General features: G+C 33.6%; 1 protein-coding gene across 8 annotated transcripts in view; it reads left to right on the plus strand.

Annotated features, from left to right (window-relative positions):
- Window positions 1-17,689, plus strand: part of TBCK (TBC1 domain containing kinase) — a 270,052-nt gene that overhangs the window by 100,620 nt on the left and 151,743 nt on the right. For all 8 annotated transcript variants that reach the window (XM_055296817.2, XM_063611123.1, XM_063611122.1 and 5 more), the window contains 2 exons: window positions 11,863-11,899; window positions 12,856-13,017. In XM_055296817.2, coding sequence (XP_055152792.1) covers window positions 11,863-11,899; window positions 12,856-13,017 — 199 coding nt within the window. The remainder of the gene's footprint in view (window positions 1-11,862; window positions 11,900-12,855; window positions 13,018-17,689) is intronic.

Here is a 17,689-nt window from a genome sequence, read left to right on the forward strand (position 1 = left end):
ACGTAAATAAATTTTAGATTTTAGTCTAAAGAGAATACTGACAATGAGCTTTTCAGATTTTATCAAGATGTAATTACAGGAAAAAATTGGAATATCCACCTTATTTAGAATATCTCATAATAAGAGTCCTACTAACCTGTTATAGTCTCTCTGAAGAGTCCTGTGATGTGTCCTCTTGTCTGGTAGCTGCTATGTCCCCAACATTAGTACAAACTCTATTCTACTGGCATTGGATACATTAAGACCTTTGAATACAAATAGCTTAGTAAAGTCTCTTTCTCATAGTGAAGCTTGATTACCTTTCAGAAAGTGCCCAGATCTTAGAAATCAAAGTGGCTATTAATAGTATCAGGGATGATAAAATGACATTTTGGTACTTTCTAGCCAAAAAACTATACACACAAGTTAAATATCTAGTAAGTTTTCCAATTTAGTAAATCCTCATTTGCATTACCCCCCACATCTGTTTCTAATCTAATGATTCCTTATGCTGTCCAGAAACAGGTGAAAGGAAGTATGGCATAATGCAGCAGTTCTAAAACATTTGGCTCTCAGAACCCCTTTATATTCTGAAAAATTATTGAGGACCTCAAAGAGTTTTTGTTTACATGGGTTATAGCTATCGATATTTATAGAGATTTAAAATATATTTATGTATTTATAATTCATTTAAAAATAACAATAACAAAACCATTGCATGTTAACCAAAATAACATATTTTCCTGAGAAATAGTTACATTTTTCCCCAAAAATGCAATAGTGGTATTGTTTTACCTTTTTATAATCTTTTACATTTTTATAATCTTTTTACTTGTTTAACTATATGAAGAAAATGTGACCTCACACAGACAGGTTAATAGTTTCTCAGATAGTGGTAGTTTCTTAAACTTCTCAGAGCAGTGTTTTTTTTGTTTGTTTTTGTTTTCTTTTTTGAGACAGAGTCTCACTCCATCACTCAGGCTGGAAGTGCAGTGATTTCGGCTCACTGCAACCTCTGCCTCCCGGGTTCAAGCGATTCTCCTGCCTCAGCCTCCCAAGTAACTGGGATTACAGGTGTTCGCCACCATGCCTGGCTAATTTTTTTTTTTTTTTTTTTTTAGTAGGGAGGGTTTCACCATGTTGGCCAGGCTGGTCTTGTACTCCTGACCTCAAGTGATCCACCTGCCTTGGCCTCCCAAAGTGCTGGGATTACAAGCATGAGCCACCACACCTGGCCTCATTGTTTCTTAAAGTTAGTTGCTACATACAGTCTAAAACCATGTCAATGAACTTCTCATACTCTGTTATACTAAAATCCCTCACTCTATCTTGCAATTTAAATGGCTCTTTTACTCATACATAATTTTGTAGTGTCATGAATTTGTCATTTGAAAAATATTGATGCGCTGAGTTACACAGATCTTCCAACTATGAAGCATTTCATTATAGAATATTTTTAAAATCACATTTATTAATATCACAACAGGTCTCTTCCAAAAACTCATTAAGTATTGGGAAACTACCAATTTCACAGTGGCAGATATTAGCTTTTCAAAATTTTAATCTTCGCCTAAAAGCTCTCATTTTTTCTTAAAGTAACTGTTTCACATTGTACATTTAAAAAAATCATTGTTTGTCTGTCATTCTTTCAAATAAACATAGTATTTCTTGCAAAAACCATCAATATTAGCTCACAGATGATTACCCAAGTGCTTTACCTCTTTGTACTTCAGTAGGTAGCACAAGTGCTTTACACTTACTTCCATTTCATTTCACAAATTTTAAAAGAGATATTTAATAAATTTAATAATTTTTACTCCTTCACATGACCATTATTATACTTCAGTGCCTGTGCCTTAAATTGTGCTAAGATGCCAGCAGTTTTATCCACCAGTGGCTTTGCACCATTAGCACAAATATCAATCCAGTAAAAAGAGCAAATCATCTTAGTATTATTGTAAAAATAGCTTTGAATTGGTGGATCCTGAAGGGTCTTAAGGACTTGTGCCAAATGGCCCTGGGTTCTAAATTCTGGCTATTCCATATACTAATTACATAATCTTTTTTTAGCTTTAGATTTAGTTTTTCACCTGCAACCCTCTTACCACTGATGTAGATTATAATAAATTCTACCTCATAATGGAGATTAAATTAGAGAATGCATATAAACTGTTCAACACAGTTCCAGGCACACTATAATTGTTAAGGGGTATTGTTCTTTAATTAATATTACTAGAGTTTGATCATGTTACATTATTTCTTTATTAACATGATTCATATTTAGAAGAACATTATATTACAAGCTATAATGGATATAATGTTTTGCTACATCAGTTAATGAATACTCTGTCAGAGGAGGTATGGTACTAATAACAATAAAGACTTTCAAGGTTGTCTGAATTGATGAGATTTTCTACCACTTTGAATCTTAATCTTTTTAATTGCTTGATTTTAAAGTACTTCTCTATCTCGACAAAGTGCTACATAACATGTTTTATAGTCTTTCTTTTACTTAAAGTAAATTAGAATGAATTATGTTTGAAAATTTTGAAAAGTTTTTTGTAGTAATCAATGAAATAATTGAAATGTATTCTGGAATAATAGCTCATCTTTCCCAAAAATGGTAATGTAGATCTCAGAACCATTAAATTATCTGAGTGATTTTCTTTATAAGTTTTCAGTGTATAGTTCTTTAGTTCAGTATTGTAAGCCAACTAAGAATAAATAATAAAAGGTATGTTTATACAGTTAGTTATTTTTTATTTGTTTCTTTTTTTATTTAGGGAAATCATGACTTATAAAAGATGTAACTAATATAATTTTTGGTATATAGGGGGAAAAAATTAACCATTTACTTTTTGGGTCTAAGGGATCTTTTACATTATTTTTATACATTTAAGTCATTTTGTGAATACTTTGCAGAAGTGGAATAAAGCACAGTAAAAAGCTGTATTAAAATATTTAGTAAGGGCCGGGCACAGTGGCTCACGCTTGTAATCCCAGCACTTTGGGAGGCCGAGGCGGGCGGATCACGAGGTCAGGAGGTCGAGACCATGGTGAAACCCCGTCTCTACTAAAAATACAAAAAATTAGCCGGACGTGGTGGTGGGCGCCTGTAGTCCCAGCTACTTGGAGAGGCTGAGGCAGGAGAATGGCGTGAACCCAGGAGGCGGAGCTTGCAGTGAGCCGAGATTGCGCCACTGCACTCCAGCCTGGGCGAGAGAGCGAGACTCCGTCTCAAAAAAAAAAAAAAAAATATTTAGTAAGAATTTAAACACAACAAACCCAAAATTTTATGTCATATATTCCTTATTTTGAAAGTATATATATATATGTGAAAATATATATGTGTATATGTCCTTTTAACTTATTGCTCAGCTGTCATACATGAGCCTGAAGGATATCCATCATGTGAATACTGATTCCGTATTTCAAATATGTCTCTCATAGGTTCTAGCGGATTTCTGGTTCTTCTTGCACTTGCATGGTTAAAACACAGTCATCAAAATGAAACATTGACAGAGCTCATAACTTTGTTGAAGAACACCTGTCTTTTATTCCATAACTTGAAAACATTTTCATTTTTAGATTTATGAACACAAATTAGAATAAATTTAATTTATATTTATATCATCTATTTCTTTATAATTACATTGCAAACACATACATGTATAGCATTTATTTGCTTAAACTGTATCAAAAATTTTGGTGCACAAATATCATAAAAAATCAAATATTACTTTTATATATCCTTTTAGCGAAGTAAAATGGTCCAAGTTTCTCATTGCAAAATGTTGTGTGGTGGGGCCTTTCACATTGAATGACTGAATGAGAATTCCAGACTTATTTATTGTTTACTCTGATAGCTGTATTTGAGGAAATTCACCTAAGAGATTGTCATCTGAGCACTCACAATTTGCAATATCACTTATGTGACTAATTTTACCATTTGACTTGAGTTAAACTGTTGCTATCTTTTTGCATTCATCTTCTGATTAGTCCAGTAATTGTAAAACATTTTCCCCTGTTATGAAACAGTTTTCTCTTTTCTTTTTAATAATAAAGGTGGAAAATGGAAAATTCTCAATCTTTAGCTGTGTTCAATGAAAACGTAAAAAAACAACAAAAAATCTTTAATGATGGTTCTCTGTACATCTTTCATATCTTCTTGAAAGATGGTGCAATACTATGGCTAGCACAAAAAGAAAAATGAAGGATGGCATAATAGTGATGATTTACTTTAATACTGCACTATCCTTGTAGATGATTCCATCATTCTTCTGTTTTCTTATTAGTATTTTTAAGCATAGTTGAGAATTAATTGATATTGATGAAATAATTCTTACTGATAAATATTTTATACAGTGCCTAGAAGTCTATTCTTTTTATTTTCTGCTCATACCTCTCCTAATTTAAAAAAAAAAAAAAAGCGTGTATCTTTTGTTATATGACTTAATGAGGTTACCTCAGAACTTTGGCTTGTTAAAATACTTTTCCATTACTGAAGATTCTGGGTGATCATTGTAACTCCTATATTTAAGTTTACTAAATGCCAGGTGTTCTAGATCCATTAACTAATCTTCACAATCATCCTAAAGGTTCAAGGAGATAACTTTATCAGATCGCAAAGTGCAGATTTTCACACATTCTTTTCTGGAATGTCTGTATGTATATTTCCCTAATGTACATACAGAGAATCATTGCAAAAGCATTAAACTAATGGTCAATATGTATTACAGAGAAGGCATATAATAATTTAAATATGAAAATACTTCTGACTTAAGATAGACAATATAGTATGCTTATAAAGGATGTGGATTAAGAAAATCAATAGAAACGGACTCCTCTTTGTAGTAGTAAAACATAATTTTCTGCTTTTCAAAATCAAGAAAATTATCCCCCGCCTTTGTTTTTCCTATTGATGGTTCTACATTTGACATTACCAGACCACATGGAAGGATCTCATGAAATGCTAAATATCCCTACTCTTGCTTGATATTGCTAGGGGGCAGTATTTACTTAGCTGACTGTGTAGAATAGCACTACACCAAATCAATTGTACATAATTTCATGATGTGGAGAAAATACTTAGAGTATGTATGATTTCTTTTCATTGGACTTCATTTTCTATTAAATCAGGAAATAGCTAATAATATCTCTAATATTAAATTGCTTTTCTTTTTAATTAAAACCTGCCTGGTATTCAAAATTATTGTATCTTGATGTCTTTTTTGTGTCAGGCTATATTATGAAGCTGTGCCAATATCCTGAGTAATTATTTAAGATGAAAATATCAAGATTTTAAAAGGGAGAAATATAGAAAGAAAAAATAATAGACATTACCATCTCACAGAGCACATTACTTATTTATTAATCTTAATTATCCTTAATTGGTAAGAGATAACTGGTTCTGGTAAGCAACTAGGAGCTGTTATATGTTATATTAAAGATATTTATTCAACTTGAACTAATTATTTTCAAATATCATTAGAATAAGCTTTGTTTTGCTCATTTTAAATAATTTTTTATAATTATTGACAAAGTATAGGTATATAACAAAATCTCAAGTTTAATTTTTTTAAATACACCCCACTATTTAATATGAAGGATTTTTCCCCAATATTAAGCAAGGAAGGACTAACTCATTTTCTCATTATTTCATATTTGTTGAAAACTTCTTAAGAAAGTATATAATCTCATGACTATTTAGATCTTTTAATTTATCACTTTCATTGATCTTCATTGTGTTTTTCATTCATTCAACAAATATTTGATCCTTTCAACAAATATTTGTGTGCCTATTATGTGCCAGACATTTTTCTATGCCATGGATAATATATCAGCAATAAAATAAGAGATAGACAAAAATCTCTGACATCATATTCTAGAGTAAATAGTCAATAATGAAGATAAATATATTATATGGTAGGTAGTGGTAAGTTCTAATTTAAAAAAAAAAAGCTAAAGCAGAGGTATGGATGTTATGTGCTCAGGTAAAGGAGAGATTGAATTTTCATTATTTATTTATTTCTGAGACAGGGTCTTGCTCTGTCACCTAGGTTGGAGTGCATTGGTGTGATTATGGCTCATTGCAGTCTCAACCTCCTGGGCTCAAGTAATCCTCCCTCCTCAGCCTCCCAAGTAGCTGGGACCGCAGGCATGCACCACCACACCCATCTACTTTTTAAATTTTTTGTAGATATGCGTTCTCCCTATGTTACCCAGGCTGGTCTTGAATTCTTGGCTCAAGCATCCTCCCACTTCGGCCTCCCAAAGTGCTGGGATTGTGGGAGTGAGCCACTGCCCCTGGCCATGAATTTTGAAATAAGGTAGCCAAGAAAACCTCACAGAAAAGTTGACTTATGAGTAAATGCTTTAAGAAAGTAAAGGAAAGAGCAACCCAAGCAAAAGCAGCAGCAGTTGCTACAGCCCTGATGTGAAGGCATATCAGAGATGTGGAGGAGCAGCCAGCAGACCATTGTGACTAGAGCACAGTGAACAAAAAGATAAGGTCGAATAGGTAATAGAGGGCCATATTACATAGTTTTGTTGATCATCATTAGGACTTTGGCTTTTATTGTTAGAGTTGGAAAGCCACCGATGCTTTTGAGCAGAGGAGTGATGTCTCATGTAAACATTTTAACAAGGTCATTCTGGCTGCTATGCTGAGAGAAATCCAAGGATGGACAAGAATGGAATCTAGGAAACTAGTCATGGACTATTGCAATAGTCTAGGCAAGAGATAATGTTGGCTTGAATCTAGATATTAGCAGTGGAAGTAGTGGTAAGTTTTTATATGGTGCATATCTTTTGAAGGTAGAGCCAGCAGGACTACTGGTGACAAATATACAGTGTGTGAGGAAGAGAGGAGTCAAGTACCTGAGCAATTGAAAGGGGGTAGAGTTGCTTCTAACTGAGATTTGGAAATAACTTGGAGGTGTAGATTTTGAAGCAAGTCTCAGGAGCTCGTTTTAGGATATGTATATCTGTTAGACATGCAAGTGGAGATAACAGGCATTTGGATATACAGTTTCAGAATTTGTAGGAGAGGTTTAGGGATGGAGCTGAAATATGAGGGTCCTCAAACTACACAGTTATTTGGAGAAAAATAGAAAAGAAAATATATCTAAGAACTGAACCTGGGACACTCCAGGTTGAGAGTCAGAGAGAGGAAGAGGAACCAACAGAGGAGATGGATAAGGAGCAGTCAGAAAGATAAGAACAAAACTAGGTGAGTGTGGTCTTTTGGAAGCCAAGTGGAGGGAAAAAAGTGTTCTGAAGAAGTGAGAATAGTCAACTATATCAAATCCTGCTGATTGGTAAAGAAAGATTGCAATTGAGAATTGGCCATTAGATTTAATGACATAGAAATTATTGATGACCAAGGTAAGAACAGTTTCAGTGGTGAGGTGGAGGCAAGAACTTGATTGGAGTGGGTTGAGAGACTATTTAATGAATGTCTACTGCTCTTATTGTAAGTTCCCTATAGCCTGGAACTATGCTTTGTTCACTGCTATAGCCTATCACCTAACACAGATCTGGCATGTATTAGGTACTTAGTAAATATTGAATTAATGAATAACTGAGTAAAATAACATTTACTCACAAGAATCCTATCATTCTCCTGCAGAGAATATGTTAGGAAAGGCCATAAGCTCCTGTAACTTTGCTGCCATTATCTTATACCAGAACTTGTATTGTCGCACTTAACAGCAAAGCATTTTAGGTATCTGTTCATATGTCTGACTCTTCTGCTAGAGTAGGACACATGGCATTTAGCACAAAGCATTTCGTATTGAATAAATGAACAAAAGCAAGCATGAGTGAATGAAAGAGTGAATGAATATACCCAGAATTAAGTATAGTACAAGTATGTTGTGATAGGTAATTATAATATAAAAATGATTACCATAATTATATATAACTATATTATATATGATACAAAGCATAGTGGAATAGGTATCAAAAATATACAAAAAAAGTTTTCACAGAACAAGTGGCATTTGAGGCAGGCTTGGAAAAATCTTGTAGAGCTTTGATTGATGGAAATGATCAGGAAAGAGCATTCAAAGAAGAAATGCAAAGTGCATCGTTAGGAAAGTAGTGTGTTCAGATCATAGTAAATCTGCCTTCGCAGGAAGTAGAACATGTGTGGGGAAGTGGTAAGGTGCAAAGAAATTTAGTCTGATACCGTTTCTTATACTGATATTAATAATAATACTACTTTAAATTTGCAGGTTGTTACTGTTTACAAAGCATTTTCACATATATTATTTCCACATCACACCATCTCTATGACATAGTTAAGACAGACACTAGTTTTCCTATTTCAAAAACGAAGATCTGGGGTTCACAGAGGTTAACTGACTTGACCAAGGCATGGTATCCAGTAATTGTCAGAGTCAAAACTCAGTTGTATGTTTTCTGACTCCAAGTCCTTGGCTTTTTCACTAATTCACAGTGGCCTTAAATGCATGAGTACAAAATTGTACTTAATTTGGTATACAGTGGGAACATATTGATGTGGTGGAGCAGGGGAATGATGTCATCACAGTTGCATATTTAGAAAAATCAATTTGGCCAAAAGAAATATTGGACCAGGTAGAAACTGAACAACTATGAAACATTTGCAGTAGTGCATGAAAGAAGAATGAGAACCAAAATAAGATCAGTTCAGTATGAATGGATAGAAACAGAAGACTGAAGAGACCTTGTAAAAATAGTATCTATCAGACTTACTTTTATACCTAAGATTTTTCTACCTAAGTGACTATAATAATGGTGTTGGTAGAAAAAAGAGGCAGTTTGGGGGCGACCATGAGTGTGGTTGGGTGCAGTTAAGTTACACTGAAACAATTTGATCCTTTCAAGGCTTGCTTTTAAGGTTTATTAAATGGGGCCAGAGCAGCTTGGTTTTGGAGCATAATTTTCCTCCATTACTAAAGCAATGCTCTTCTGACTACTCTCCCTAATGCCTTGTTTATAACAGTTGTGGGTGTTTTTTTGTTTTGTTTTGTTTTGTTGTTGTTTTCATTCTGGTTAGTGAAAAAATGAACTATTCTTGGCATTTTATGAGCTTGGTATTTTTTCACTCTGATCATTTGAAGTGCTTTCTGCCCCACTTTGTATTTTATATATATATATATATATATATACACACACACACAATCAGATATATGTTTTTTGTGTATACACACACAAACACACACACACACACACATATATATATACACACTCTCTTCAGTAATTAGCAAAGATTTGAGGGGAACCTTCAGCAGACTTCTGGAGCTTGCTCTATGCATCTCTCTGTCTGGCAGAGATCTTCCAGGACTCTCTCCTGAAGATTATAGCCACCTTGATCTCCCCAGATTTCCTACTTTGCATATTCAGCTCAGGACAACCACCAAGCTCTTTCTGGGTTCTTCCTCCCTGTCAGTGGCCTGGAACTTCTTTGCATGCAGTAAATTGGGCAATTTTAGGGTTCATTTCATTTGTTTCTCCTCTCTCAGGTACCACTCTCTGCTGCCTGATATCTAAGATGTACAAATTGTTGTTTTATATATTTGGTCTGATTTTTAGGTGTTTCAGTTCAGGAGGTAAATCTGGTTCCTGTTAATGCCACCTTGGTCAGAAGCAGAATTCTTCCATAGATCTTGATGAAGCTAATTACAAAGACTAGTTTGGGAGAAAGGCACTGTTAGCTAGTTGCTGAAATAATTTGAAGAAGATTCTTAATGACAATTAGCTTTCATCAAAAGGGGAGAAGGTAATATTGATGTCGTGTATTTAAAAGAGATGTTGAATAATAGCAATGAAACTAATTTTGCTGACTTTATTTTTTAATTTAAATTAAAATGAGCAATTTATATTTTATTGTTTTCTACAATCCTTACTCATTACAGTGAAGTCATATACCTTTGTACTTTTTCCTTTTTCCATTTATATTGCCCCTAGAAAAATGTATCTAAATATCAACCTATAAAAAATGATGATATGGTGGAGATGAGTGGGTTTTATTTCACATGTAGTACTTAGATTTTCATATACTTATAAAGTTCTTGACTGGCATCTTGATAGTATAAATACTCAATTGAGTGAAATGCAAAGACAATATGTACCTTTACTCATAAATTCATAATTGCTAGGTGCTGAAATAATATTTATTTAAACTAACCCTGTAGGTAGTAAAGAAGTCTTTAATAGCAGCCTGTATTAACTCATAAAGTGAAATAAAATTAGTGCTTTTTCAGGTTTTTCTGTAAATTATTGTTGATTTTTGATACTTGCTGTTGACAAAGGAGATTTTTACTCTACTTTTATGAATTAAGAATGATTTGTCACTTTCAAAACCTTCTAAAATTTAAAAATGCTTATGTTTATATATATGTATATAGAACGATATATACTATATATATAGCTATATATGTGTGTATGTATGTATATATTTCTAGGTAGTAAACAGGAGAATAAATTTGTCAAATTATTAATAATGGTAATATTAGATCTTATTACTTTTAGTCTGTTATGAAGCATCCTGTTAATTGAGAAAGTGGTAACAAAAAGCACATGCTTCATAACACCTTTTATTGAGACATTTTGAACATTTAAAAAGTATCTAATTCTTAACAATACAATTAAGAGTACCTCAAAATTTATGAGGACTGTATTAGGGTTCTCTAGAGAAACAGAACCAATAGGAGATATATAAACATAGATAGAGGAGATTTATTATGAGTAATTGGCTCTCACATTTATGGAGGCTGAGATATCCCACAATAGGCTGTTTGCAAGCTGGACACCCAGGAAAGCCAGTGGTATAATTGAGAGTCTAGAGGCCTTTGTAATTCTGATTCCAAAGGTCTGAAAACCAGGAAGCTGGTGATACAAATCCCAGTCTAAAGGCGGGGGAAGATTAGATGAAATGTTCCGGCTCAAGCAGTGAAGTAGAAAAAAAGAGGCACATTCCTCCTTCCTCTACCTTTGTTTTGTTCAGGCTCTCAGTTGATTAGATGATACCTACCCACACTGGAGAGGACAGATTACTGAGTCCACTGATTCAAATGCTGATCTTATCAGGAAACACCATCACACACACACACACACCCACACACACACACACACATACACACACACATACATACACACACACACACAACATTTAACCAGATACCTAGGTATCCCCTGATGCAGTCAATTAACTAACACAAGGATCTTTAAAATCTCAGAAATATTCTGTACGAACCTGAAAAGTAAAATATACCCCTGAAATTAGTATACCAGCATTGCATTTGGATTAGCCATGGTCTTGAGTCTGTCCTTTGGTGAAATAAAGACATTCTGTGAATAATCTTTGGCAAAAGAGTCATCTACATTTGTAATGTGGATAGTATCATTATATAATAGAGTATTTGTAATAACTGTAATTACCTATGTTAAAAGAAAAACCTTTGACAAATTTAACAGAGTTTAATTGAGGAAAGACCAATTCATAAATTGGCAGCCCCCAAGCCAGAAGAGGTTCAGACACTCCAGCATAGCCACATGGTGGAAGATTTGTGGACAGAAAAAGAAAAGTGACATACGGAAAACAAAAGTGAGGTACAGAAACAGCTAGATTGGTTACAGCTCAGCATTTGCTACAATCTGTTTACACATCCAGTTAGATTATGGTTCACTATGTATGGAGAAATCTTTAGGCCGAACTTAAAACATTTAAGGAGGCAGCTTTAGGCTAAACTTAACACTACATTCTCTTTTATTTTAACCAATAAAGTAGACCAAAACATAGAACTTACATTTACCATTTAGTTTATTGGTAATCATTCTAATTATCTCTTTTGTTTCCTTTTTATCCATTCCCTGTACCCCTTTTTCCACTCATAGCTCTATGCCATCCCTTGGTTTCTTACCATGTTTACTCGTAAGTATGACTTCCGCCGGTTTTTTTGATATTGTATTAGCAAAAGGACAGCCCGATGCCTCCCCATATTTTATATTTACAATAACATTGAGCAGATTTAGTAAGTATTTTTATGTGTTTCTAACATAATAGGTAGAAAAGAATTTCGGTTGTTCTAATCCCTGAATATGAAAGTGAGAATTCTATAAAATAAAAACCTATTGTACATTTCATGATATTTGTACAAACTCTGCCCCCCTTTGAAAAAAATTAACTATAATATTTACATAAAGTTTATAAGGGCAACTATTACAACCAAATCAGGCTTAATTTTCAGAGATTCTTCAATAACTTTTATTTTTTAAACTAGGATTCCTCTAGAAATTAAGCAGATTATGTGACTGTGTAATACTTTAATTTGCTACAAATATTAATAAAGTGGACATCGTTACTAATAAAATATGGTTTATATGGTAACTGTAATAATATTTGAAGTAGATATTTATGCACTGGCCTGGAAGATATACACAGTATTGTTAATAAGAAAAAGGAAGTTACAAAAAATAGAAAGTTGCTCATAGGATTTTTGGTGGGAATTTATTAAAACAGCTGTTTAGAGAATGTAATAGATATGTCATTTTACTGTATCTAAAACAACACTAAAGTTCATCTAGATAAATAAATCTGTGAGAATAATATAACTGGAAAGTTCTGGGAAGAAATATTATGAATGGTTAATAGGGTTAAAAATATTATCTGTTTGGCCAGTCTGATTATCAATTTTTTAAGATGCCTTAGAAAGCTATAAATTTGCAAAGCCAAATAAACATTTCATAAAAAGAGTTTGATAGTATTAGCTCTTAAATAATACTTTTGACCATAAGGTAATAATTATAGAACTAGTAAAGTAAGTTGTTATTGTTTTAATTGTTATTATTCTGGTTTTTAAATTTATTTGTATTTTTATCGTTTTACAGATGTATTTCCACTACACAAAATTTTCCACCTTTGGGATACCTTACTACTTGGGAATTCCTCTTTCCCATTCTGTATTGGAGTAGCAATTCTTCAGCAGCTGCGCGACCGGCTATTGGCTAATGGCTTTAATGAGTGTATTCTTCTCTTCTCCGATTTACCAGGTATAGATCTAAATAAATGGAATCATTAAATGAAATTTGACTATGAAATAATGACACATTCTTAAGCCATTGGCAAAAATAACCATCCAGGCCTTCAGCATCTCTTCTGTTTGGGCCTCATCATCCTCTCTGGACTCTTTCTCTCATATACTGCCTCTTCTGCTGACCCAGCATTGTAAATACAAATCTGGGTCATACCAGTTCACTGTGATTTACTTCCATCTTGGTAATGCTACTAAATGGGTAAAATGCCAGGAAGTCGGGGGCAATATCATATTTGCTCTTTTGCTTAGGACAGGGGCTGTTTATCTTCAGTGATGAAAAGTATAGAAAGGCCACTTGGGAAGGTGTTTAAGAATCTATGTTTATACAAAGATACAATTCACGAAACTTTGTTGCCTCCTAGCCAAAGCTGCTTGCTAACAATTTAACGGTTTGACAGAAGGAAATACCACCCTCTTGGGAGGACAAATCATCTATGTCATGCAATGCAGGAGAATATGTTAAGCTATATAGAGTATTCACAAGTATAAGGAGTTTGTAAACCTAGGAGTTGAATGCTTAAATGTAGAAATATGGATAACTATAGTTTAAGCTTTGATGCTATGGTTAAAAAGATGAAATTAATGTCGTTACCTAGGATGTAACTAAATCTGTATTTTTGCAGAAACTTCGGTTTTTTTAGGTGAAAAAAATTCACAGTACTTTACTGACTGCATCCCTTGTGCTGTTCTCCATATTTTCAGGCAGGCCCAAGTTACTGCTGATAATAAACACACTTAAAATTATCCCAGAATCAAATTTGCCTGAAAACCAAATAAAAAACAAAAGGAAGGTCCCTTAAGATTATGTCTTTAGTAATTACTCTCAAGAAAAATAAGAAACCTACTGCCAGCCCTCATTTTTATGTTTAATGGATGATCTGTACTTGGTACTTTACCATCTCTCTGTTGAAATTTATTATCATTTGTGGGAAAATAATAAGAAAAATACCTTGGATTTATTTAAAACTTTTTATTCCCCCTTCCCTCAAAATTGAAACTATTATCATCAGCTTTCTGACTTATCAAATTTTAATTAAAGTGAGTTATTTCTTATACAAATAAATAGTTTAGGTCAAATTTTTTAACAGGAAATTCTTTATGAAAATCAAGTTACCTATTTTTTTGTTTTGAACAGTAATAAATAAGCTAGTTTTGCAAACTAGGAATACTGTTTATATTTTGCAGATGATTTCTTGTCATTTCCAGCTTGCCAAAGTAAACATAAGATGATTGATTAAAATACATTTTCTGGCCAGTTCTAAAAATACATATATTAGGAATGCTGATTGTACATTTTCAAATCAAGCAAATTTATTGCCTTTCCAATTCGATACATAAATGCTTCTGTTATACACTGGTGAAGCATCTGTTTTTTTACTTTATAGGGAGATTAGTGGCAACTCTCCTTGTCTATTAAAAAAACACATGCAACTGTGTATTTTACGGTTGACTGACATATTTCTAAATTCCATAGGAAAAATTATGCTATGTCTTTAAAATTGCCTGCTTTGGGTTTACTTTACAGATGGTACAAGATTAGAATAAAGTTTCTCGATTAATTCAAAACTGAAAGGATTTATACAGTATTCTTACTAATGATCATTCAAGAGATGTTACCTTGCTTGTTTTAGGCCTTAAAAATGAAATTCTGGTAATTTTATCCTTTCTAGTCGCTGTATCATAACATCTGTCAAACCTTATTAAACACTCATGTTGTTCAGAGCATGCTATTCAAATAGGAACGAAATCTATTTAGTTGATGTAGTGTCAGCTGGTACAACTGGGTTTCTTTGTTTAATTGCTCTTACTGCAAATTCATCTTTCCATGAAATAATTAATCTGTTTTGTTTATAAATAGGTTATCCTACATGCAAAGACCCAAGATATTTCATCTTCTATTAATAAGTCTTAAATTCAGTCCCAGCATCCCTGCTCCTAACATCTCAATGCACTGATGATAGGTCGTTTTAAAGCACTTAACTGGATGAACAGGAATGACATTTTCCATATATTTTCAAAGCTGCCTAGCTTATCTATGTCTTCTTCCTTCCCATTTACATTGCTACCTCATTCCTGAACAAAATATTATTTATTAGTAATAGTATAAACTTCAAATAAATAAGTTCAAATGTTCACAGTAGGCACAAATTTGATATTTTTAACTGATGAGCATTCTATCTGTTAAAAGTATATATGAATAATACTATTTTCATTTTATAGCAAGATATACAGTGAAATACAAGTTCAGTCATCCCCCAGTATCGATGGGGGATTGGTTTCAGGACCCTCCGCAGAAACTGTAATCCACAAATCCTCAAGTCCCTTTGCATATAACCTATGCACATCCACCTTTATACTTCAGATCATCTCGCAATAACTTTTAATGCCTAATACAATGGAAATGCTATGTAAATAGTTGTTATACTTTATTGTTTAGGGAATAATGACAAGAAAAAACGTCATGCTCAGTACAGACATAGACATTCATTTTTATTCCCCAAATATGTTCACTGAGCAATTGGTTAAATCCATGGGTGCAGAACCCACAGATATAGAGAGAGCTGACTATGTAAGAAAATTTTGGATGTACTTAAAAGTTCTTCATACCAATCTGGCTAACATGGTGAAACTCTGTCTCTACTAAAAATACAAAAAATTAGCCAGGCGTGATGGCAGGTGCCTGTAGTCCCAGCTACTCGGGAGGCTGAGGCAGGAGAATGGCATGAACCTGGGAGGCGGAGCTTGCAGTGAGCCAACATGGCACCACTGCACTCCAGCCTGGGCGACGAGCGAGACTCTGTCTCAAAAAAAAAAAAAAAAAAAAAAAGTTCTTCATATGTTTAGATTGAATGTGTTCTGCGTGTAGTTGGGTAAGTAGGACAAGAATCTGGTGACCTCTGATTTTATTTTCACACTTATATTTTATGTAGCATAGAATTTGAGAGAATTTATTTGGTCTCTTAAAACAATAAGGCTTCGAGTTTACTTGAAGTAAAACTTATTTTAGTCAGAGATACAGTATAATTGTGAAGTTTTAGCTAGAACAAACGTTCATATTCATCTAAGCAGCAGTTATATTTTCATGAAATGCTTAACCAAAGCAAAGAAAGCAGATATCAGTGTTGTGGTTCGATATCACCATCAGATGAGTGGACAGTTGACTACTATAACTTTTCCATTATTCAGTACTTAATAAAGCAAAAGTGCTGCCAAGTAAATTTAGGTATACTACATTTATATCCAAAGTTTTTAAAGTATTTTAGAGATGTTTAAGTATATAAATGGGAAACAATCTGGGTTTTCAGTCAATAGTTTTTTACTGTCATCTAGGGATAAATATAAATTAAATAGGATTACTGTAATATTTATGTGTAATCTTTCCATTATAAACAGTGGCTTAGATTTTTGAAACTATAAGCCCTAATCAAATAGTTTATTATAGCCAGTAGGCTACTAATTTGGGACCTCTTTGGTAAATAGTTATCATGGTGTTGAACACTGCAGAAAACAATAGGAGTTTAAAACAGGGAGTTAGGCAGTTTTTCTTCAGTAAATGATACTTAAGATAATATTTAAAATTATGTAAGGATATTGCGGAGTGGGGAATGGAAAGAGGAAAATCTTGTAGACAGAGGGAATAAAATGCTCAAAGGCCTCAAACAGCTGAAGGAAGTTGGAGCAAATGGGGAAGTGGAGAGGAGTGGCTAGAAAAGTGAATGGAGAGGTAGACAAAGAAGGATCATGCAGCATCTTGTAGGCCACATTAAAGATTTTTAAAAATATATTTGTTGAGATATTTTTTCAATATTTTTGAAGTAATGAAATAAGTATTTAAAATAACATCAGGTACTAAAACATGAAAGCTATAATTAATACTAATATTTGTAGAGCTTTCTGATCTCTCTACATTTTTTTCAAGGTGATCTATCATGAGTGAAGCAAAGGATTCTTAACATAAGTGCTCCCAGTAGTTATCCATCATTTTTTCTCCCTGGCTTATAGCCAGATATGGGATGGAGAAATGATTTGTGAAACAGTAGAGCAACTGTAATACACAGTTGTTCAGTGAAAGTTTTATATTGTCAAGCCTGTAAGATTGATGCCACTTTACCTGAAGCTCAGAATCAATTATTCCCATTTTCTGCTTGTAGCTACATGATCTTCATGCATGTCTATTTCTTTTTCTTTTTTCTTTTCTTTTTTTTTTTTTTTTGAGATGGAGTCTCACTCTCTTGCCCAGGCTGAAGTGCAGTGGCATGATTTTGGCTCAGTGCATGTCTATTTCTTTTTTTTTTTATTATTATTATACTTTAGGTTTTAGGGTACATGTGCACAATGTGCAGGTTTGTTACATATGTATCCATGTGCCATGTTGGTGTGCTGCACCCATTAACTCATCATTTAGCATTAGGTATATCTCCTAATGCTGTCCCTCCCCCCTCCCTCCACCCCACAACAGTCCCCGGAGTGTGATGTTCCCCTTCCTGTGTCCATGAGTTCTCATTGTTCAGTTCCCACCTATGAGTGAGAACATGCGGTGCTTGGTTTTTTGTCCTTGCGATAGTTTACTGAGAATGATGTTTTCCAGTTTCATCCATGTCCCTACAAAGGACATGAACTCATCATTT

Source organism: Symphalangus syndactylus, chromosome 10 (genome assembly GCF_028878055.3).
Source record: "Symphalangus syndactylus isolate Jambi chromosome 10, NHGRI_mSymSyn1-v2.1_pri, whole genome shotgun sequence".
NCBI classification, from domain to species: Eukaryota; Metazoa; Chordata; class Mammalia; order Primates; family Hylobatidae; genus Symphalangus; species Symphalangus syndactylus.